The sequence below is a fragment of the Hyperolius riggenbachi genome, chromosome 2 (genome assembly GCF_040937935.1).
Source record: "Hyperolius riggenbachi isolate aHypRig1 chromosome 2, aHypRig1.pri, whole genome shotgun sequence".
NCBI classification, from domain to species: domain Eukaryota; kingdom Metazoa; phylum Chordata; class Amphibia; order Anura; family Hyperoliidae; genus Hyperolius; species Hyperolius riggenbachi.
The window spans coordinates 358,325,033-358,350,500 of NC_090647.1; the positions used below are offsets into that span (position 1 = coordinate 358,325,033).

General features: G+C 43.5%; 2 protein-coding genes across 2 annotated transcripts in view; both read right to left on the reverse strand.

The window, feature by feature from the left end:
- LOC137544476 (bcl-2-like protein 12) overlaps positions 1–6,431 on the reverse strand; it is an 85,803-nt gene extending 79,372 nt beyond the window's left edge. Inside the window, exon 1 of the mRNA XM_068265563.1 lies at positions 6,409–6,431. The gene's annotated coding sequence lies outside the window, so the exon portion shown is untranslated. The remainder of the gene's footprint in view (positions 1–6,408) is intronic.
- A 7,840-nt stretch (positions 6,432–14,271) lies between these two features.
- Positions 14,272–25,468, reverse strand: part of LOC137544477 (transcription factor ETV7-like) — a 50,136-nt gene continuing 38,939 nt past the window's right edge. The window contains exons 7-8 of the mRNA XM_068265564.1: positions 23,591–23,691; positions 14,272–14,608 (exon numbers count right to left, since the gene is read on the reverse strand). Coding sequence (XP_068121665.1) covers positions 14,485–14,608; positions 23,591–23,691 — 225 coding nt within the window. The 3' untranslated portion in view covers positions 14,272–14,484. The remainder of the gene's footprint in view (positions 14,609–23,590; positions 23,692–25,468) is intronic.

Consider the following 25,468-nt stretch of genomic DNA (forward strand, 5'->3'; position numbering starts at 1 on the left):
AGACACATGGGGGATACAGGAGTATACCATTTGGGAGAGAACACGTACAAGACGCTCCTGGAACATGTACACACCATGTTTAGTATATTTTATTTTTCCTGGTTTTCGCCCTTTAAACCTAGGTGTGTCTTATATTCCAGAACATCTTATACAGCGGCAAGTACGGTACTCAGTCTAGGGTGGGGAATTTAGAAAGATAGATGCTTTATCAAGGGACCTACACGGGGAAAAAAGAATGATGCTGCAATATTAGAATGGTATTTGAAACAACTAAGGGAAGTTGAAGATCAATATAAATTTCACCATGGGAAGGTTAATTTTTACTAAAATGCAAAACAGCTATTTGACTTACAAAAATTGAAGGCAGAGAAGGCACTATCTTGGACCAGGCAACTCTTCTACCGTCTTTCCCCAAATATAAGATAAGACACTGTCTTATATTCTTTTGCGGGGAGAAATATGTGCTATGGCTTATTTTCAGGGGGGAGGTTGGGAGGGGCTTACCCTCTGGAGAGGGGTAGATGCTATGTGTATGGGGAGATGTGTGGTCTCTTTCCGCACCTCCCTTGGGCTGCGTCCCCCGCTGTTCCAAGTAACTTCTCCGGTATCAGCGGCGGCATAGTATTCAAGCTGTGAGGTAGCCCTTTCACCCTTCGCTGGTACTGTATGCAGTACGCTAGGTCGGCTCTGCGCTCGTGCTCCCCTCTTTGAATAATCAATGTGCGCCTGGAATGCATCAGCCAGGCGCACATTGATTGTGACAGGAGGAGCGCACCAGCGGAGAGCCGATCTAGCGTACTGCATACAGCATCAGCGTGGGGGTCAAAGGGCGCCCTCACAGCTTGAATACTATGCTGCTGCAGACACAGGAGACACAGGAGAAGTTACTTGGAAAGGAGGGGGACGCAACCACAAGGGAGGTGCAGTAAGAGACCACACATCTCCCCATACACAAAGCATCCCCAGCTAGGTCTTATTTTCGGGGTAAGTCTTATTTTAGGGGAAACACGGTATAAGTGGGGCAATAAGCCCCATACCATTTAAGCCGGGGAGTTAAGGAAATTCAAAGTCCTGATCCATATATGATGTTAAAAACAAAGAAGGTATATCTTCTACTGATCCGAACCACATTGCTGCAGCTTTATAACATTCCCCATATAATGAGTCCCAAATGTCCACTAGAATGGCAGATTTCCTTAATACCTTACAATTTCCCCAGCTTTCAAAATCTCAAATAGAGCTCTAAATCTCTAATCTCTAAAGCCCCGTTTCTCTGTCATGCGTACTGACACACATGCCTCTCCTCTCCGCTGACCCCTCCAGACCACCGCTGCCACATCCCTGGACCTCCAAGATTGCACCAGCACCAGCAAACAACCATAAGAGTCCCATTGGGGCACCACATACACTTATGTGACCTGCTATTTGCTGCTGCTTGGGACCAAACGTGTGTGTATATATCCAGATAGCCTGCATTTGGTTTGCCTTGAGATGGTCAGGCAGCTAGACTGCTATAATCAAAAGGAAACTACTTCATGCTGCAGCAGGTTTGCTTGTTACAGGAACTGTGATCAACTGGGTGGTGCACATGGTGCTGGTGCTGCGTATCTGTGTGTGCTACAGTAAAGGTGCAATTTACTCTGCTTGGTTTACACCGGTGCACCCGGATGGAGCAGTAATTGATTTACAGTTGTTGAAACTGAACTCAAATGAGCAACAGGACTTATGTTCTGGAGGATGATTGCAGTTGAATGCCTGACCTATCCTTGCTGGATTATGGGCTGTGAGAACTGTGGTGAACTTTATATATCAATACTGGCAACAAGCTGGACCTGTTTATCACATTAAATTGCCTGGTGCAACTCATTCATCAGTTCCGGAAACTATATGATTTACTAGATTGCAACATCTATCTAAGATTACAGTGAAGCAGTTTGCCCTGCTTCACTTTGCATCAAGTTTGTGGAATATTTTTCCTCTTGTCCTCAGGACATTATAGTGGTATACATCTTTAGGCAGGGGGGTTCAGGGATTCAGGTGGGCTGGTTGACGGAGTAGTGGGAGGGGCCTGGGGTTCTGGAGCATTTTTATGTTATTTTTAATACTTTGTTAATGGATTAACAAAGATTTGTGATACTTTTTCATAAAATTGGTTTTGTTTGTGCTTAATTGGGTCATACCCACCTCTATTTTCATCTCATAGTTTATGGTTTCTATAGCGTTAAACAATCCCATCACCTCAGAGGAAATTAGGATGGTCATAAAAATCACTGCCTACTCAGAAGATGCCTGGTGCAGGTGGGCTTTTTTTTTTTCGCCTACTGTAAAAGGTTTATTGAAATTCGACTCCCTCATTTGGTGACTGTCTTCAACTCCTTTATGAAGTGGTCCCCCATTCTGAGATCTATGAATCACTCCCTGATTACCATAATACATAAGGAGGTAAGGGCCCCAAGACACCTGTAACTATAGGCCCGTCTCCCTCCTTAATTTCTGACTTGAAAATGTGTACTAAGCTTCTAGCCAATAGGTTGATCCCAAAACTGTCATTGGTAATTCATGGTGATCAGGTGGCCTTCATCCTTCAGCAACAAGCTGGAGACAATACTATTATTATTATTATTATTATTGTAGTATTATTATTATTATTATTTATTGGATTTATATAGCGCCAACATATTACGCAGCGCTGTACAATACATAGGATTAAAGACAATGATTACAGGGGTAACCGACAGCACAATACAGGTAATAGACAATAGATACAACAATACAGGTAATAAAAGCAATAAGGTACACAGTACAATACAAGTAGTATAATGCCAGATCTAGGAGAGTCATTGATGTGACTGACTGGATAGATTCCTTTCGGTGACCTTCTCTGCTCCTTAGTTTGGATGTAGAGAAGGCCTTCAATAGGCTTTCATGGCCATATCTTATGGATTATGAAATGCTTTGGATTTAAGGGTGCATTTCCTGAATCGGTGAAGGGTCTTTATTGCAATCTGGAGGCAACGGTCCAGGTACCTATGGCCAATGCTACTTACTTCCCCTTGAATAATGGTACTCGCCAGGGGTGTCCTCTTTCCCCACTTTGCCCTTAGTATAGAGCCCTTGGCGATAGCTGTCAGAAACTCTACAGGTATTAAAGTGGTGCACATTGGAGAAGAATCATATACCATCTCACTTTTTGTGGATGACATTTTGTTGTCTTTCATGCAACCTCAGATTTCTCTTCCCAATATATTTAAAGAGATCTGGCAATTTGAATCCTTCTCTAGATTTCAAATAAACCCAGCCAAGATGGAGGACTTGCCTTTGCATATTCTCCTGCTGGACCTACTTAAAGAGGAACTGTCGCGAAAATCTTAAAATTTAAAACACATGCAAATAAGAAGTTCATTTCTTCCAGAGAAAAATTAGCCATAATATACTTTTCTCCTATGTTGCTGTCACGTACAGTAAGTATTAGAAATCTGACATTACCGACAGATTTTGGGCTAGTCCATCTCTCTATAGGGCAAGGCCTTTATTCTTTATAAAGACATTTCCTGAAAAAGATTTATACAAAGATGCTGGCCAAACTCCCTGCTCGCTGCAACTTTTTTGGCAGTTGGACGGAGCAACTGCCATTCACTAAGTGCTTTTAAAAATAAAGAAAACCCTGAGAACCCCCATGAGAAGATGGGCCAGTCCAAAATCTGTCGCTAATGTCAGATTTCTACTACTTACTGTAAGTGACAATAACATAGGAGAAAAGTAATTTGAGGCTCATTTTACTCTGGAAGAAACGTACTTCTTATTTGTATATGTTTACATGAATTTCAAATTTTAAGATTTTCGTGACAGAGGTCCTTTAAAGCTCACTTAAAATGGAAGACTGATTATATCCATTACCTAGGTGTAAACTTAAGCAACAGGTCACATAACTTATACGAGCATCATTTTTTTTCCTATGTTTAAACAGATTAGCAGGGAAATCTCGGAATGGGGTACTTATAATCTTTCCTGGTAGGGCGTATATATGCCCTTAATATGAAAGCCATCCCCAGTTTACTATACCTATGCAATACCTTATATCCCCAGGTTGCAGTTCATTACTTTTTAAAGGAGCCTTCACTGATTCATATGGGCTGGGAAATGTCCCAGAATCTTCCTGTCTGTTATGGAGTCAGATAGGTCTAGAGGGGGCCTTTCTGTCCCTAATTTTCAAAAATATCACTATGCAGCTCATCTGTGGCAAATATTGGAGTGGCATGTTTCCCTAGATCTTGATGGGTAGTATTGTGATTTCTACATTCCTTTACCCCTTCCTTGTCTTAAGTCACAGGACAAAGGACTAGTTTGTTTAAACTAACACTTTGTTTCTGGAATACATGAGCTTTGGAAAACACCTTTATCTGTTTTATGTGTTCTCTTCAGATGTGCAGTCTGTAAAGTTACACTGGCAATGATGAAGACATACCTGCAGGGTGAAACTGGGTTTATGTTACCATTGATTCAAGGTGACATTATAAGGTAAAGGGACTCGCACAAAACTTTTAATGTTGAGGCTGGGTTCACAGTGTCAGTTGCATAACACACGTTATAATGAGTGTGAACTGCAATGGAGACTGGACAATGGTCTCAATTCACTAAGATCATGCTAGAGATAATAAGGCAAGAGAAAACTTACCTCCACACGTGAGAGAGTTATCTTACCTCTTCATTCCTTAAGTTACCTCTCCTGTAGTTACCGTAATTTACCTCCTCTGTAGTTAATTTACCTCCTCTGTAGTTATTTTCACATGCAGCTAATTAACAGCTTGTCTTTAACTCTGGAGTTATTTTAAGGATTGGAGAGTTAATTTAAAGACAGAAGAGTTAACTTTAGGCTTGCCTGAGGTAAAATGTTTCCTGAATACTACATGCCTTATCACCATGGTAACAACTCTAGAAGAGTTATTAAAGACAGGAGATAAGTTTAGTGAATTGAGGCCATAGACTTTAAGGGAACCTTCAAACTGGAAATAATAAGTTTAACTTACCTGGGGCTTCTACCAGCCCCCTGCAGCTGCCCTGTGCCTGCGCCATCACTGAACGATCCTCCGGTCCCCATGCCAGTCTGTTCAGAGCAGACAATGTAGTTTTCCTTGTAGTAAGCACTCTTTATAAAACACATAGCTGAAATAGTTATCCTTGACCAAACAGCTGGTATGCTATAGCTATTTCAGTCCTTCTGCCAAAATATACTACAGCAGTTTAAAATAAAATAGTAAAAAAAGAGTTTTTTTTTCTTTTTTTCTAAATCCTGCTGTAATTAAAGCTAGGGTATAGACCCATTACAACCAAAAGTGTGTTTCATGTGAATTATGTGCAAATGTTATATGTGCATCTTGTAACCCAATACATATACAGGTAGTCCTCGGTTAACAAACGAGATAGGGACTGTAGGTACGTTCCTAACCTGAATCTGTTCTTAAGTCGGAACATTGTGCCATCTCTGTCCCCTGTACCTCCTCTGTGCCCCACTGTGCCTCCAGTGTCCCCCTCTGTGTCACATCTGCCCTTTGTACTTGTTTATACAAGTTTAAAAGCCATTTTTTCTTTGATTTTTTTTTTATCGATTTTCTCAAAAACTATAAGTCCAATTTGAAAACATTTTTTGGGGTTTGTTCCCATGGAAACATAGAATCCATGCCGTTCGTATTGGCGGGTCGTTCGTACGTCGGGTATTCGTAAGTCGGGTACTAGCTGTATTTCTACAAATGAAGTGATTTTTTCACTGCAGTTCAGCTTGCTTTGTGGTAAAATGAGATCATATTTGCTAGTGGCACACCTAACCTATTTGGCACTTTCTGCAGCTAATTTTTCAATATTAACCTCGCAAAAGTGGGCAAAGGCTAAGGTGGCTAAACAGAATGATGCATGGCATTCATAGTGTTCTGCATCGGAAAATAAATGGGGTTGCAAAATATTTTAGGCACGGCCAAATAATGGGCATAATTTGAAAGTGCATAACCCAAGGAAACATGCTGTAACCACTGTATTAATGTGCCACACAGTGTTCCTATATAGTATGTCCTTACTTGGTCAAAAGCAAGCCTCACTACTTCTAATTCCACAGTGTCACACATTTTCCTAAGGAAAAGGGCACAGGGTAGTGTAGACATGTAAATTACAAAATAAATGAAAATACATATTTAGTTACTGAGCAAATATTGTTTGTTAGAAATCAATTCTAAATTCAATGTATTACTGACGGCAGTCAGATTCAAATGATATGCAGATAACACCAGACAGGCAGGTATTAACCATGACCATGACAAGAGTTACATTTCAACAGGCAGAGTGATGCTTTGCACTCAGTGCTCAGTGGGATCAACAAGGAACAGTAATTACCAGCCAAACATTTATAAATCCACTCACCATAGAAAGCAGGCTCTCTCTAGTATAGGACATGCTCATAGAATGTGTTTCAACAAAGGAAGTAAATAGCAAATACTGTATCTTCACCAAAGGAAAAGGTCCTGTCCCTTCCATCCAATGCAGAGACTTTACTTGGGACTTTCTTCAAATGATCAAGCAATGGTACATGATAAAAGACATATGGTGGTGGGAGTGAGTGAAAGGATGGCTTGGAAGCCGACACAATGGACGTTTTGCGTCCTATACAGACGCTTGTTCAGGTGTGTGGTCTGGGTGCTCTGTGGGCAGGGTCACATCCTGTTCTGCGTCCTGAGCGCTCTCACGGGCTGTAACTGTGACTGAAATTTCTTCTCTGTGTAACTACCGCACCCCGTTGCCGGGTAGAGTGGCAGTTTTGAAAACGGATGGTTACAACATGTGCCCCACCAGAGCTGGTAGTCAAAGTGATTATTCGGCCGGACGCAGGTGTGGTGAGATACCAGCAGGGATCTTCTTGCACTTTTTCCGCCGGGGAGCCAATTAAGCTTGCTTGGTAACTTTCTGTGTATCATATGCAGCCGCCTGTCTTCCATCTGCATTCCATAACAATATCTGTCTCCCCACTCTGGAGATAAACCGGTGATCGGTGGTACTGGTACCAGTGTGGTTGTGGCATGAAGATGTGTGTTGGGCCAAGTGATTTTAAGGCGAGGTTGTCTATTTATGTATTTTTAATATTGATTAAAGCTGGTTTATCATTGCATCCCCATGAGCTTTTTCACTTTATTATGATAATTCATTTTTCCAGGTGCCCATACAGCAATGTAAGGAGGATCATAATGTAATGTGCTGTTGTAGGAGTGGAGGTTGGGGTGAGCCTCATTACTTACCTATGGGGTCTGGCTCCTTTGGCCCTGGGCACTATCAGGATCCACCATCTTCTCCAGGACCGACAACATTTTGTACTTCCCGGAAGTGTCTCATTCTCTTGTGTGGGGCAATGCATACTGGGAGATATAGTCCGTGGACACAGAGATGTTCTTGTATCCACGGACTACAGCTATATCTCTAGTGCTCAGTGCACTTTAAGCAGCACAGTAATTTGGGGACACTGCACAGGAAGGCACTATAAAATGGGATAGCATAGGTGGGACATTTAATATGGGTTTCTATGAAAGGAGTGCTCTTTGTAAGGAGGCAGTATAACTAGGGGCACTATAACAGGGGGACCATAAAACAGGGTATTTAATAGGGATACCATAAAGGTAGGTGTGATGAAAGAAAAACATTGAGGCTATCACAATGAAAAAAATGTTAAAATGAACCCAAGGTGATATGTTGGCGCTTTATAAATACAATAAATAATAATAATAATATCCCATGGTTTTATTTTATTTAAACATTTACAAAGTACATTGAGTTGTCTCTGCTCAGTGGCAGCCTATTAAGTGTCAAAAAATAAAAATACACTAACTATTGACCTTTTTTTTATCTCCTTCTACTCTCAGAAGTTGTATTCTGCCAATATTTTTTATGGCTGTAATTTGCTTAACAGTGATGTTTACTATATTCCTGACAAGGAATTGACAAGACAGACGCTGTCACTTCCATGACTAAAAATGAACTCTCTCAAGCAGCAAAGTATAACAGCCTGGTTATTATGTTTTGCACTGTACATACACATTTACAGGCAGGGGCGTAACTAGGTCCTCCCGGGGCCCCCTGCAGAAATTCTGAGCGGGCCCCCGCTCGGGGCCGTTTTGGGGGGCTGGAGGGGTCGCAGAATGAGGGGAAAGCCATGCTGCACTTCGGCGGGGAGGAGGGACGGTCCCCCCATCCCTCACCTCGGGCTCTCCCCTCTGTGCTCCCCTCCAGCATCAATACCTTTATCTGTGCAGCAGCAGGCAGCGGCAGCTACATACCTTCCGTGCGCTCCAGCGTGGACGCTTCTCCCTCTAGTGTCTGACGCGAGGGAATATACAGGAAGTCGCATCATAGGCTAGAGAGAGAAGGGTCTGAAGTGCAGCATGGCTTTCCCCTGATTGTTTATACAGGAAGTCGCGTCATAGGCTAGAGAGAGAAGGGTCCGAAGTGCAGCATGGCTTTCCTCTCATGCTGCGACCCCTCCAGCCCCCCCAAACGGCCCCGTGAGGGCAGGGGCTGCAGGGCCTATTGTTACGCCAGTGTTTACAGGTATATCTCATCATGTCACATGTGGCCTTTGGTGCACTTTAAGCTGCCTCTTATAACCACACCCACTATGAGAGTATATTTCCTACCGGATAAGTAACCAATTATCCTCTCCCTATTAACCTATTGTTCCAGGCTTTTATTATTAAAAAATGTTATTGATCCAGATTGAAGTCGGCATGCAATGTTGCCAGTACTAAATGGTCGATCATCACATTTGAAAGTGGATTATGCCAACAACAGATCAAGCTCCTGTGGGAGCTACAGCATAGCCAGCCCAGCACCTTTTTATGAATCTTTACTGCAGCCTTCAATTGTACCAGTAATCTTCTTAATCCCTATTTTCTGTACTGTACGTTTGATTTTTTTTGTGTTCCTTAACATTTTTAGAATGTTCTTGAAATACCTGAATGAATGTCAATTGCAAGCTAAATATGCAAGAGTTTGTGCTGATCTATTTAAAAATGTTCTTAGAAACTTTTCCCACTACATTTTCAGATTGACTCTGTACATTTATTATTATCCCACTATTGAAGTTCTGACAACATCTGCAAACACTATATAAAGAAATATGAGCTTTTGAGGATTTGTAATGTAAACTATGGCACTGACAAGTTTGTGTTTTAACCAATTGAGGACCACAGTGTTAAACACCCCTAAAGACCAGGCCATTTTTCCCTAAATATGCAACTGCAGCTTGAAGGCCTCGCTGCAGGGCTGCACAACACAGCACACAAGTGATTACCCCCCCCTTTCTCCCCACCAACAGAGCTTTCTGTTGGTGGGGTCTGATCGCTCCCCCAATGTTTATTTATTTTTTGCCAAATATTTATTTTATTATTTTTCTAATAAATTTTACCCTTTTCTGTTTATTCTTTTTTTCTAGGACCGCCCTTCCTCCCCCCGCCAGCCAATCCCTGTGATCAGCTGTTATAGGCTTCAGCTTATGATAGCCAGACACTTCTGTCTTCCCCAGGGGCGCTGTACACTGTTATTAGACGATCGCCGCTGGGAGGCTGATGGCGGTGCGGAGCGCCGTCATTGAAGCAGGGATGCGTGCGCAATGCGATCCCTTGCAAATTCCACCCCAAGGACTTTACGCCATTCAGCATTATGCAGTCCTGGGGCTGGCGCCGCATGCACGCCCATTGGCGTGACGTGGTCGCCAAGAGGTTAAAACAATACTCAGTAAGGTAAAGCTAGGTTGACAGGTAATCTGATTGGTGCATCGTGTGTACATGTCCAAACTGCTCCTGATCAATAACGGATCAATATTCACTTCACAAAATTGGTCCCATTATTGATTGGGAGCCAATGGGACAAGTCGGAAATAACCAGTGCCACCCGTCAATCTGACAGGAAGTTGTACCCTGTGTACTTAGCACAAGTACATAGAATTAATCATCAGGGCCTTGTTTTAAGTTATTTTAAGTCATTTAAAGATAATTAGAATAAAACATTCCCACTCACCCCCCCCTCCCCAATCAGTTTCCACTATTTATATGGGAATTAGGGACACCATTATATGCATTTATTAGCGAGTCTATAGCTCACACCCAGACACTTGCTGGAGGTCCATTGCCCAACCAGGTGATATGCTTCATATATGGTGGTCATGCCCTCAAATTTCTTGATATTGGAGACAAGTACAGGGATTGATTAAAACCATTGCTGAGTTCAACATACCTTGGGAGCCAGAAACCTTTTTGTTTCATATGATGCCTGGCATGGGAAAAGGATACAAGGGCTCTTTCCCATGTCATTTGCTTAATGCAGCAAAATAATCCCCAACCACCCCTCCCCTCACCTCCAACCCCCGTCTATTAAAATGTGGTTTGAGAAGGTACAGGCCATCGCTGATATTGAAGATTTGATCTCTCTGAAACATGATAAAAGAGACAAATACACTAGGACATGGGATCTATGGCTTGACTTTACTGACAAAGAGGCCTATAAGTCTCTAATGAGGTAAGCTGAGATACCGTCCTGGATTTTATGTACACCTTTTTATGTAAGGTGTGCTGGCCCCCTGGGTGGACAAAGAGACACTGATTTCTTGTTTTTGTGATTTTGTGAGTCCGCATTTCGACAACCTTTATTTTACTTTTGATAGATGTTGTACGCCGAGTGGACGTTAGGGGAGGGGCTGATGTCATTGAGGTTTATGGGCTCCAAGTGCTGGTCATGTCCTGCTTACCTCATCAGCTTCCTTTTTTTTTACCTGTCATTGCTTGAGCTACATTGATAGGATGTATCTTGTATTGATAGGATGTAATCTTGTATTGATAGGATGTAATCTTGTATTTAGTCTTCATTTTGAACTTGTATATCCCACTTCAAAACTCTGTTCCATTATGTTTATTGTATGTTTTTTATAAGCATAGTTCAAATTCTACGTATCTTTATACTTGTATTTGCATATCTGGTGCAACCAATAAAAATTGTTATAAAAAAATAATAATAATAATAATGTATGACATTACGTTTGTGTACATCAGCAAGTATGTTACTGTGCCCATGAATGTGACAACGCATTTTTACGAATGACATAATTCTGCAGCTGGTAACTTTGTTTTAATTATAAGTTTTTATTAAAACTTCCGAAAACAAACCTTATAAAAAGAATGGAAAGAAAGACAAATGATCTATTTCTGAATCAACCACATACTTTCTAAATAGATTACAGAATATTTCACATTTTCTCACTTGGTATTGGTCTGCCATAATTATTTACTTATTTAGTTTAGCTAATAGCATCCTCTTGCATTGTTTTACTAATATGAAAGTTTTTACATATTCCTATAGAATGGTGTGAGATCAGCTAACCACCTGCAAAGTGGCCATTACTGTGTTTTTTCAAGCCCACATAAATACATTTAAATAAATTAGTAATTATAGTGTTACAGAGTTATACATTGCAGCCCAACTTAAATATTTTTTTTTACTCTATATTATTTGGATAGTGTGGAAAGAGTTTAGAATCTCTTCTGGGTTTTTAGCGCTGTCTGTGTCCCCAACTAGAAGAATTTCCTGTGAATCTCTCTAACTACAGAGGTAGTAACAAGTAATTCCAGTATTCTTAGAGTGGAGCAGGGGTGTCATAGTCATCACATAAGTGGCCTAAATCTAAAACATGGTCTAAGTCATGGGCCAAATTGTTTAGTAAGATATAGCATTTCTTTAACAGTCTCAAACTACGGCAAGTGGTGTAATTATAATGACTGTAAGAGGCCCTCTCCCCCCCCCCCCTTCTGCACAGTAGTGCAGTGGAGCAGTTTAATAGTTACCTGCTCCAGTGTTGCTTTAGGTCTCCTCTGGCCTTCCTGACAGCCACACGCTCTATGCTGTATACCTGTGACTCTGAGGCATGTCACATAATCAGGAAAATAAAGTATGGAAGCATAGAAAATTCTATTCATTTTTTCCCTCAAAATTCTACACACAACGTCCCATAAAAACAACATGAAAAAAAAGGTTACCTGAGGTTTTGACAATTTTATTAAAAATAAAAACTTAGAAATCACATGTACATAAGTAGTCACAGCCTTTGCTCAATATTTTGTTGATGCACCTTTGGCAACAATTACAGCCTTGAGTCTTTTTGAATATGATGCCACAAGCTTGGCACAACTAGCCTTGGCCAGTTTCACCCATTCCTGTTTTCAGCACCTCTCAAGCTCCATCAGGTTGGATGGTAAGTGTTGGTGCACAGCCATTTTAAGATCTCTTCAGATATGTTCAATTGGCTTAACCTCCTTGCCGGTTATCCCGAGCTCAGCTCGGGGTAACCTGCGCAGGCGGATTTCTCAGGCCCCGCTGGGCCGATTTGCATAATTTTTTTTATTGCACGCAGCTAGCACTTTGCTAGCTGCGTGCATATTCCGATCGCCACCGATCGCCGCCGATTCGCCGCTACCCGCCGCGCCGCCACCCCCCCTCCAGACCCCTTGCGCAGCCTGGCCAATCCGTGCCAGGCAGCCCTGAGGGGTGGATCGGGATTCCCTCTGACGTCCCGACGTCCATGACGTCGGTGACGTCATCCCGCCCCGTCGCCATGGCGACCGGGGAAGCCCAGCAGGAAATCCTGTTCTGAACGGGATTTCCTGCTTACTCTGATCGCCGGAGGAGATCGGAGTGGCTGCGGGGATGCCGCTGCTCAGCGGCTATCATGTAGCAAGCCCAGGGCTCGCTACATGATTAAAAAAAAAAAGTGCTGTGCTGCCCCCTTGCCACGGGAATTGGACCGGCAAGGGGGTTAAAGTCTGGGCTCTGTCTCGGCCAATCAAGGAAATTCACATAGTTGTCCTGAAGCCACTCCTTTGATATCTTGGCAGTGTGCTTAGGGTCATTGTCCTGCTGAAAGATGGACCGTCGCCCCAGTCTGAGTTCAAAAGCGCTCTGGAGCAGGTTTTCATCCAGGATGTCTCGGTACATTTCTGCAGTCATCTTTTCATTTATCCTAACTAGTCTTCCAGTTCCTGCTGCTGAAAACAGCCCCACAGCATGATGCTGCCCCCACTATCACTGTAGGGATGGTATTGGCCTGGTGATGAGCAGTGCCTGGTTTCCTCCAAATGTGATGCCTGGCATTCACACCAAAGAGTTTAGTCTTTGTCTTATCAGACCAGAGAGTTTTGTTTCTCATGCTCTGACAATCCTTTTGGCAAACTCCAGGCGGGCTGCCATCTGCCTAGGGAATGGCTTCCGTCTGGCCTTTCTACATACCAGCCTAATTGGAGGATTTCTGCAGAGATGGTTGTCCTTCGGGAAGGTCCTTCTCTCTCCGCAGAGGATCTCTAGAACTCTGACAGAGGGATTTTCCCAATTGCTCAGTTTAGATGGCAGTCTAGCTCTCCTGGTGGTTTTGAATGTCTTCCAGTTGTGAATTATTGAGGCCCGTGTGCTTATTGTGATCTTCAAAGCAGCAAACATGTTTCTGTAACCTTCCCCAGATCCTGTTCTGGAAGTCTACAGACAATTCCTTTGACTTAATGCTTGGTTTGCGCTCTGATATGAACTGTCAACTGTGAGACCTTATATAGACAGGTGTGTGCCCTGTCCAGTCAACTGAATGTACCACAGGTGGACTCCAATTAAGCTGCAGAAACATCTCCAGGATGATCGGGGAAACAGAATGCACCGGAGCTCAGTTTTGAGCTTCATGGCAAAGGCTGTGTATACTTATGTACATGTGCTTTCTCAATATTTTTATTTGTAATAAATTTGCAACAATCTCAAGTAGATTTTTTCACATTGTCATTATGGGATGTTGTGTGTAGAATTCTGAGGAAAAAATGAATTTAATCCATTTTGGAATAAGGCTGTAACTTAACAAAATGTGGCAAAAGTGATGCGCTGTGAATACTTTCCGGATGCACAGTATTAAAGCGAAGGACCCAGAGACAAGTAGTTAGGGAGACAAGCAGCAGCAAAAGCTCCAAAGAAGTTGTAACTCCTTTTCTTACTGTCTAAACTATTTTTTGGCCCAGTTCAGGCAGAGTTTTTTTTAATATGCATTTAGCGCAATATTATCTAAAATAAAATATGCACAAAAAACACAATTTTTTTAAAACACCATTTTTTTCCAAATAAGAATACCTACTGCATTAATATATATATATATATATATATATATATATATATATATATATATATATATATATATATATATATATATATATATCATCTGGGCAGTTGGAGATCACTATGAAGGAGATGAGAGTCTGTTAACTGGTGTGGCAGTTATTTTTTTCAAAAACTGCATCATATTTTTTCACAAAACATGTTTTTAATAATAATTAATGTAAATTATATTGTGCAAAAAACTGTGCCTGAACTGGATAGGCAATACGTGTACCGCCTAAGAGATAAAACCCTTAATATACAAAGCCTCTAAAACCTCAGATTCTACGTTAATGAAAGACATTGTGGTGAAACTGCCATCACATCCTCTTGGGAATCCAGTGTGTCTCCAGCTTCCAGCTGCCTCAACTTCTCTGATGTCAATCTCTCTTTTGGTGACCTCAGAAATCTGAAAGTGTAGGGGCATTTATTATTAGTCTGTACTGTGTGCTGCAGAATGCTCTTCTATGTATCATCATTTAACAGAAGAATTAGAGTTTGGTATATGGACATATGACTTTGGTAGGGATAAGATTGTGAGCTCCTCTGATGGTCTCTGTCTTTATTGCCAGTTTTTTCTTCTTGCCTTTGTTCACAATTTCCTACTAGGTTACAATGCAGTTTGTGGCCATAGCAACAATACTGCATGGTTGCCTCATATCTAGTTCAGAGAGAGACATACATGTGATTAAAAAGTGCTCTGAACTTTTTCAGAAACACAACAAAAAAATGTTAGAGTACTTACAGTATTTTATAATGTGTAAACTCTTTAATGAAAAGCTCTATCTCCCCCTGCCTACACTTAAGCAAACACTTGGTACAGAGTGACACAAACTAGTTATCAGGGCCGGGTTTGTACTCTTTACCGCCCAAGGCCACTGTCACCAGCTGCCCCCTTTCAGTATAGGTAGCAAGATGACCCTCACCCCCTTCCCTCTAGTAAAGGTAACCTGATGACCCCCCCAGTATAGGTAGCCAGATGACCCCTCCCCCGCTCTAACTCCAGTATAGGTAGCCAAATAACTCCCCTAATCCCTACTTTTCCCGGACCTATTTCAGTATAGGTTGCCAGTTCACCTTCACACCGCAGCAGCCATCATTTATCTACTTATCTCCAGTGCAGAAATTTCCTCTTCCTTTCCGTCTCCAATGCTGCCCAAGCCCATAGTCGCTGGCCACAATGCAAACATGCACAGAGAGCGGCTAGCAGCAGGGTACTGCGGTCAGGCACTAGCCTGATCTCCCTGCATTGCAGCATTTGCAAGCTTACAAATGCTGCACCAGTTTAGCCTGCTGCTTTGGTGCCCTTGCTCCTGTGGTGCCCTAGGCCATGGCCTAGGTGCCCTTGGTCAAAATCCAGCACTGCTAGTTATGAGTCACTAGACTTAAGACCTGTTAAAATAACGGGCGTTAGGCCTCTGCCTTACAACCCCCCTCCCCTCTCGCCCATCCCCACTGCCGCATGTCAGCACGCATGCACGCGCACGGCGTACCCGGGCGCACCGCAACTTTTACCCACACACGTGCACGCTCCCGCACACCACTGCCCCCTGGCCCCATCCTCCTGCTGTCCCAACGGTCGCACGCGTGCAGCGCCTGCGTGGTACGCTGAAAGCATGGACACAGGGACACAGGAGGAGGACGCAGGGACACAGTGGTTGTACATAATGTGATATAGTAGCCTCCCTGGCAGTAAGCCCGACCTGATCTCGGGCTGGGAGAGATGAGCTGCGAGCGGTAAGCCCGAGCTCAGGTCGGGCTAGGGAATTCCTTGCTGCGTAGGAGTCCCACGTGCGATCGCTGCTGCGCAGCGGGACTCCAGAATCTCCCCCTGTCTTCCCCTGGCCTTTGTCCCTGCATCGCTGGCCGCCGGGATCCCCACAGCCACACTCTTGTTCCGGGGACCCGGCGGTCAATCAGAGCACGGCGTGACGTCACGGGGCGGGACAAAAAATTAAAGTGGCCCTGAAGAGTCGCACAGGGCAGAAGAAAATAAAATTTAAAAAAGCCTGATCTGCATTTATTTTATATATATATACGCTGCATATATATGTATATACTGTATATATATATGTATATATTTATATATATATATATGTGTATGTATATATAGATATATATATGTATATATATCTATATATGTGTATATATATATATATATATATATATAGTGGTGTGAAAAACTATTTGCCCCCTTCCTGATTTCTTATTCTTTTGCATGTTTGTCACACTTAAATGTTTCTGCTCATCAAAAACCGTTAACTATTAGTCAAAGATAACCTAATTGAACACAAAATGCAGTTTTAAATGATGGTTTTTAATATTTAGTGAGAAAAAAAACCTCCAAATCTATATGGCCCTGCGTGAAAAAGTGATTGGCCCCCCCCTTTGTTAAAAAATAACTTAAAGGTGGTTTATTACACCTGAGTTCAATTTCTGTAGTCAGCCCCATGCCTGATTACTGCCACACCTGTTTCAATCAATAAATCACTTAAATAGGAGCTATCTGACACAGAGAAGTAGACCAAAAGTACCTCAAAAGCTAGACATCATGCCAAGATCCAAAGAAATTCAGGAACAAATGAGAACAAAAGTACTGTAATTGAAATCTATCAGTCTGGTAAAGGTTATAAAGCCATTTCTAAAGCTTTGGGACTCCAGCGAACCACAGTGAGAGTCATTATCCACAAATGGCAAAAACATGGAACAGTGATGAACCTTCCCAGGAGTGGCCGGCCGACCAAAATTACCCCAAGAGCGCAGAGAAAACTCATCCGAGAGGCCACAAAAGACCCCAGGACAACATCTAAAGAACTGCAGGCCTCACTTGCCTCAATTAAGGTCAGTGTTCACGACTCCACCATAAGAAAGAGACTGGGCAAAAACTGACTGCATGGCAGATATCCAAGGCGCAAACCACTTTTAAGCAAAAAGAACATTAAGGCTCATCTCAATTTTGCTAAAAAAACATTTCAATGATTGCCAAGACTTTTGGGAAAATACCTTGTGGACCGATGAGACAAAAGTTGAACTTTTTGGAAGGTGCGTGTCCCGTTACATCTGGCGTAGAAGTAACACAGCATTTCAGCAAAAGAACATCATACCAACAGTAAAATATGGTGGTGGTAGTGTGATGGTCTGGGGTTGTTTTGCTGCTTCAGGACCTGGAAGGCTTGCTGTGATAGATGGAACCATTAATTCTACTGTTTACCAAAAAATCCTGAAGGAGAATGTCCGGCCATCTGTTCGTCAACTCAAGCTGAAGCGATCTTGGGTGCTGCAGCAGGACAATGACCCAAAACACACCAGCAAATTCACCTCTGAATGGCTGAAGAAAAACAAAATGAAGACTTTGGAGTGGCCTAGTCAAAGTCCTGACCTGAATCCTATTGAGATGTTGTGGCATGACCTTAAAAAGGCGGTTCATGCTAGAAAACCCTCAAATAAAGCTGAATAACAACAATTCTGCAAACATGAGTGGGCCAAAATTCCTCCAGAGCGCTGTAAAAGACTCGTTGCAAGTTGTCGCAAACGCTTGATTGCAGTTATTGCTGCTAGGGGTGGCCCAACCAGTTATTAGGTTCAGGGCGCAATTTCTTTTTCACACAGGGCCAAGTAGGTTTTGAGTTTTTTCTCTCACTAAATAATAAAAACCATCATTTAAAACTGCATTTTGTGTTCAATTATGTTATCTTTGACTAATAGTTAACGGTTTTTGATGAGCAGAAACATTTAAGTGTGACAAACATGCAAAAGAATAAGAAATCAGGAAGGGGGCAAATCGTTTTTCACACCACTGTATATATATTTTTATATATATATATGGTGTGAAAAACTATTTGCCCCCTTCCTGATTTCTTATTTTTTTGTATGTTTGTCACACTTAAATGTTTCTGCTCATCAAAAACCGTTAACTATAGTCAAAGATAACATAATTGAACACAAAATGCAGCTTTAAATTATGGTTTTTATTATTTAGTGAGAAAAAAAACTCAAAACCTACATGGCCCTGTGTGAAAAAGAAATTGCCCCCTGAACCTAATAACTGGTTGGGCCACCCTTAGCAGCAATAACTGCAATCAAGCGTTTGCGATAACTTGCAATGAGTCTTTTACAGCGCTCTGGAGGAATTTTGGTCCACTCATCTTTGCAGCATTGTTGTAATTCAGCTTTATTTGAGGGTTTTCTAGCATGAACCGCCTTTTTAAGGTCATGCCACAACATCTCAATAGGAATCAGGTCAGGACTTTGACTAGGCCACTCCAAAGTCTTCATTTTGTTTTTCTTCAGCCATTCAGAGGTGGATTTGCTGGTGTGTTTTGGGTCATTGTCCTGCTGCAGCACCCAAGATTGCTTCAGCTTGAGTTGACGAACAGATGGCCGGACATTCTCCTTCAGGATTTTTTGGTAGACAGTAGAATTAATGGTTCCATCTATCACAGCAAGCCTTCCAGGTCCTGAAGCAGCAAAACAACCCCAGACCATAACACTACCACCACCATATTTTACTGTTGGTATGATGTTCTTTTGCTGAAATGCTGTGTTACTTCTACGCCAGATGTAACGGGACACGCACCTTCCAAAAAGTTCAACTTTTGTCTCGTCGGCCCACAAGGTATTTTCCCAAAAGTCTTGGCAATCATTGAGATGTTTTTTAGCAAAATTGAGATGAGCCTTAATGTTCTTTTTGCTTAAAAGTGGTTTGCGCCTTGGATATCTGCCATGCAGGTCATTTTTGCCCAGTCTCTTTCTTATGGTGGAGTCGTGAACACTGACCTTAATTGAGGCAAGTGAGGCCTGCAGTTCTTTAGATGTTGTCCTGGGGTCTTTTGTGGCCTCTCGGATGAGTTTTCTCTGCGCTCTTGGGGTAATTATGGACGGCCGGCCACTCCTGGGAAGGTTCATCACTGTTCCATGTTTTTGCCATTTATGGATAATGGCTCTCACTGGGGTTCGCTGGAGTCCCAAAGCTTTAGAAATGGCTTTATAACCTTTACCAGACTGAAAGATCTCAATTACAGTACTTTGGTTCTAATGTGATCCTGAATTTCTTTGGATCTTGGCATGATGTCTAGCTTTTAAGGTGCTTTTGGTCTACTTCTCTGTGTCAGATAGCTCCTATTTAAGTGATTTCTTGATTGAAACAGGTGTGGCAGTAATCAGGCTTGGGGGTGACTACAGAAATTGAACTCAGGTGTGATAAACCACAGTTAAGTTATTTTTTAACAAGGGGGGGGGGGGGGCAATCAGTTTTTCACACAGGGCCATGTAGATTTGGAGTTTTTTTTCTCACTAAATAATAAAAACCATCATTTAAAACTGCATTTTGTGTTCAATTATGTTATCTTTGACTAAAAGTTAACGGTTTTTGATGAGCAGAAACATTTAAGTGTGACAAACATGCAAAAGAATAAGAAATCAGGAAGGGGGCAAATAGTTTTTCACACCACTGTATATATATATATATATATATATATATATATATATATATTGTAAAGTTGGGGTTCGCAGCCAGCACGCAGTACACAGTTTGTATAAAAACAAAGTCCATTTATTTAACCAGCAGGGAATTAAACAGCTTGACATCAGCAGTAAAAGGAAAATAACAGGAAGCTTACTTCAGCTTTGGTAAAGGTAAAGTCCAGTTTGTTCAGATACAGCAAGTCTCCAACAGGACCAAACCACACATAATTCACAGTCCAGTGTGTGGTCTGGCCTTCAGCAAGCTTTCAGCAATCTTATTTGCAATACTCTATAGACAAGAGTTTCAGTAGCCAGCATGCTACTCCTCCAAACACCTTCCCTGACTGCCTGTCAGAGCAGCCCTTATGAATCTCATTACCTGAGCTGAACAGCCCAGAGGAAAACAGGTGTGGCCCGAGGTGGGATGGGAAGGCCCGCCCATCCTTCCCTCCCATCCCAGGAGTCCGGCCCTGAAAAGAAAAAAAAAACACACAGGCAGCAATTGCTTGCTGCCTAAAAACCCGGGCTCCTTTCCACGGACCACACGTGCTTAAAGGGACCAGAGTCCAAACAGCGGGGAAACATATCTCCCGTCCAGCACCCAGCCTTGATGACCTCTACATATCCCCCCCCTCTGCCTCAACCCCGAGGAGGCGGTGGAGGCACTTTGACCCACCATGCAATGAACTCGGGAAAGAGCATCAGCGTTCTGATGCTCTTTTCCAGGCCTGTGTTCCACCAAAAAGTTGAACTCCTGGAGAGAGAGAAACCACCGGGACACTCTGGCATTCGTACCCCTATTCTGTTTCATCCAATACAGAGGTGCATGGTCGGAAATGAGCCTGAACTTCCTGCCCAGCAAATAGTAGCGCAGGGAGTCCAGAGCCCATTTTATGGCCAGGCATTCTCTCTCCACAACCGCATAGTTTTTCTCAGCCGCTGTCAGCTTCCTACTGAGAAAAACTACTGGATGTTCCTCACCATCAATCACCTGGGAGAGCACCGCCCCCAATCCCACATCTGAGGCATCTGTCTGCACCACAAACTCTCGGGTGAAATCTGGGGCTACCAGGACAGGATTTTGGCACAATGCTAACTTTAACTCCATAAACGCTTTGTCGGTTTCCCTAGTCCATTGGATCATTACTGACTTGCGGCCCTTCGTCAAATCAGTCAAGGGGGCTGCCAGGGTGGAAAAATTGGGGATGAAGCGTCTGTAGTACCCCACTATGCCTAAGAAAGCACGAACCTGCTTCTTACTGACGGGGCGGGGCCATTCCTGGATTGCCTCAACCTTGTTCACTTGGGGTTTCACCAACCCCTTTCCGACAATGTACCCCAAGTACTTCGCCTCTTCCATACCTAGGGCACATTTCTCGGGGTTCACTGTGAAACCCCCTTTTCTCAACGCATCCAGGACTGCTTGTACCTTCGGCAAGTGGGACTCCCAGTCTGAGCTGAAAATGACAATGTCATCCAAATAGACTGACGCATATCTCTGATGGGGACGCAGCAACCTGTCCATGACTCTCTGGAAGGTGGCGGGGGCAGTCTGCAACCCAAAAGGCATCCGCTTGTATTGGAAATGCCCCTCGGGTGTGGAAAATGCAGTTTTTTCCCGAGCTTCCTTGGCCAAGGGTATTTGCCAATACCCCTTGGTCAGATCTAATGTGGAAATGTAACGAGCAGGGCCTAATCTTTCAATCAGCTCGTCTACCCGGGGCATCGGATATCCATCAAACTTGGACACATCGTTCAATTTCCGGAAATCATTGCAGAACCGCCAAGTTCCGTTGGGCTTGGGTACCAACACTATTGGGCTCGACCAATCACTCTGTGATTCCTCAATGATATCCAGCTCTAACATCCGTTTTACCTCTTCCGACACGGCCTTCCTGCGGGCCTCCGGAATTCGATAGGGCTTGATGAAAACTTTTGTCCTGGGCTCAGTTATAATGTTATGCTCGATCAAATGGGTGAGACCCGGCAAATCTGAAAATATCCCCCTGTTTCTCTGGAGAAACTCCTTCACCTGTTGAACCTGCGGCTTAGACAGGGTGGGAGCTATTTTCACACTCTCGATGCTGACCTGGGGCACCACACTCACACCCACCATAACCGGATCGGTTTCTCTCTCTTTCCAGAGCTTCAACAAATTCACATGATATAGTTGAAACGGTTTCCGTTTCCCAGGCTGATGTACCTTATAGTTCACATCTCCTATTTTTTCGATAATTTCGAAAGGTCCTTGCCACCTAGCCAAAAATTTACTTTCCACGGTGGGAATTAACACCGCCACTCTGTCTCCTATCTGGAACTGCCTGACCTTTGCTTCCGAGGCCTCTCGTAGGGCTTCTGTGGCTTGCTGTTGTGCCGCAGCTTGCGCCTCTGCGGCCCGCTGTTGAGTCGCTGCTTGTGCCTCTGCGGTCTCCCGTAGGGCTTCTATAGCTTGCTGATGTGCCGCAGCTTGTGCCTCTGTGGCTTGCTGTTGGGTCACCATGCTCGCCTGCTGGGCCACCATACTCTGCTGCAGCTGTAAAGTTGCCAAGGCCAACTGCTTCACCACTTCCTCCATGATGCACACAAGAAGACTGGCCCTTTAAATGTCACTTTTTAAATGGAACTTTTTTTCTTCTCTGCAGTGCTGTGCTGCCCGCATCCTCCACCAGTTGTAAAGTTGGGGTTCGCAGCCAGCACGCAGTACACAGTTTGTATAAAAACAAAGTCCATTTATTTAACCAGCAGGGAATTAAACAGCTTGACATCAGCAGTAAAAGGAAAATAACAGGAAGCTTACTTCAGCTTTGGTAAAGGTAAAGTCCAGTTTGTTCAGATACAGCAAGTCTCCAACAGGACCAAACCACACATAATTCACAGTCCAGTGTGTGGTCTGGCCTTCAGCAAGCTTTCAGCAATCTTATTTGCAATACTCTATAGACAAGAGTTTCAGTAGCCAGCATGCTACTCCTCCAAACACCTTCCCTGACTGCCTGTCAGAGCAGCCCTTATGAATCTCATTACCTGAGCTGAACAGCCCAGAGGAAAACAGGTGTGGCCCGAGGTGGGATGGGAAGGCCCGCCCATCCTTCCCTCCCATCCCAGGAGTCCGGCCCTGAAAAGAAAAAAAAAAACACACAGGCAGCAATTGCTTGCTGCCTAAAAACCCGGGCTCCTTTCCACGGACCACACGTGCTTAAAGGGACCAGAGTCCAAACAGCGGGGAAACATATCTCCCGTCCAGCACCCAGCCTTGATGACCTCTACAATATATATATATATATATTAGCGTGTCTAATTTCTCCTCATTTCTCTATATTCAACAAAGTTTGATCTCTCCCGTGTCACCTGACTGCCAAGGCAGAGATGGTGATAGGCTAATTTGAAAGCACAGGATGATGGAATATTCGATTACAGTTACCGATTTCTTATGTAATAAATCAACAAATTTGTGTTCCATTTTTTTATTTATATGCAGAATGTCTACCAGGCTTTTAATCAGACATATTTTGGTGAGTTATGACCGAAAAATTGAAGGCCTAAAATTTTTTAAATAAATGTACCGCTTTTGACTCATATTTCCGGACAGAAATGCACCGCCAGGGAGGTTAAAGGACAACTGAAGTGAGAAGAATATGAAGAGTGCCATATTTATTTCCTTTTAATCAATCCCAGTTGCTTGTAAGCCCTGCTGATCTATTTGGCTACAGTACTGTCTGAATAACACCAGAAACAAACATGAAGCTAATCTTGTCAGATCTGAACATAGTGCCAGAAACACCTGATCGGATAGTCTGCCAACTGTTATTGCCTAAAAGGAAATAAATATGGCTGCCTCTCACTTCAGTAGTCCTTTAAGTATACAAAAGCAGAAACACACCAGTATTATGAAACAGGCCGATCTGACAAGAAAAAAACAGCTGAATATTACCTGAATGTCAGCTTCTGTCCTGATTCTTTTTTTAAAAGATTTGTTTTGTAATACTGTCTCAGTGCTCTTGACATCTTCTCATAGGTCATGTTTGGGCGATTCTGCAAAAAACAGATTGAGGAACTTTACAGTTGCAATTTACTATAGTCCTTAGCAACAGAGCCGGATTAAGGCTAAATGGGGCCCTAAGCAAAGTAACTGATTTGGGCCCCCCATCATGTCGTAATAGAATCAGAAGATGCAGCCGCACACACCGGGGCAGCCGAGCTACTGGTTGCTATGGGCAACAGCCCGCTTTCCTCTGTGGGTGCACAATGCAGGGAATAGCAGCGGCAAAATGCAGAGTGAGAGATGAATGGCTGGGACATTTGCACTCAGGGGCTGGGGCACCCCTGTGAAGAGGGCGCCAGATATCACAGCAGCAGCACTTTCCCCCTGCATCTCCAGCCTGGCAATAGCAGAAAGCTCAGGACACCGCCAACCCGGAAGCCGTTCCCCAGACAGAATTACGTAACCACCACCCCCACCACCGAACAACCGAGTTCCTCCCAAACTAGGCAGCCACCATGCAGCCTCCATCCCAGTGAATACGATAGTCCAGCAGAGAAGGCAGCCGCAGCGGAGGAGAATGACAGCACCAGATGACTCACATTCACCTATTGCGATCCAAGCAATAGAGGTCCCGTCATCCGGAGCCCATCTGTCTCCTCTAGAGTGCTGCCGCTCCGTTACTACTACTATTACTACTTCCTACTTCCTGTCTGATCTGAGAATCAGGAAGTTCAGAGCGAGCGGCTGCACTGTAGAAGAGACAGATGGCTTTCAGATGACGGTATCTCTATCGCTTGGATCATGGATAGGTGAGTGAGCGTTTGCCATCTGCTGCTATCATTCTTGCTGCAGCTGTGGTTCTCTGTGGGAAGGGAGGGAGGAGTGGGCAGTGGCAGAGCGCACAGTAGCAGGAGGTGGACCTAGGAGGAGAGCCTGGCTCTGAAGACAATAAGCAGCGCACGGCATCATTTGACAAGACAAGACAAATAACATTTATATCGCGCTTTTCTCCTGGCGGACTCAAAGCGCCAGAGCTGCAGCCACTAGGATGCGCCCTATAGGCAGTAGCAGTGTTAGAGAGACTTGCCTAAGGTCTCCTACTGAATAGGTGCTGGCTTACTGAACAGGCAGAGCCGAGATTTGAACCCTGGTCTCCTGTGTCAGAGGCAGAGCCCTTAAAGGGACTCCGAGCAGTGCCTGTGGGTATGCCTTTAAGCATACCCACAACTAATTAATTACATCCTCACACCTACCAGCATGATGTTTGTAATTATATCCCCCTGGGTTCCTTATATTTCATTGCATTGTGCTGAATCGAGCTGCTGACTTTGGAGAAAAGTTGTCCTGTGTAATACAATGTAACTATGGAAAGATGCATATCATTTTGAAGCTCTCTTTCTCCTCTTTCCAATGATAGATAAACTGCCACCCTACGCCTTTTAGTTTTCGCTATTTTCACAATCGAAATTGCCACGGTTTCTATCGCGTAGGGCGGCGTAGGGCGGCGGTTTATATATCATTGGAAAGAGGAGAAAGAGAGCTTTAAAATGATATGCATCTTTCCATAGTTACTGCACTGCTCAGAGTCCCTTTAACCATTATACCATCCAGCCACCGCTGACAGGATGGCGAGGGCTGGTTTATGTGCTGATGGGGCCCCTTTGACTCTGAATGGGGCCCCAAGCGACTGCTTTTGTTGCCTGGTCGGTAATCCGGCCCTGCTTAGCAATGATAATTTTATATATTTTTATCATACCTGAAACATTAGCCGCTTACCCAAAAATCTGCATTGCACTGACACCATGTGTCACGTGTGTGACCTAATGA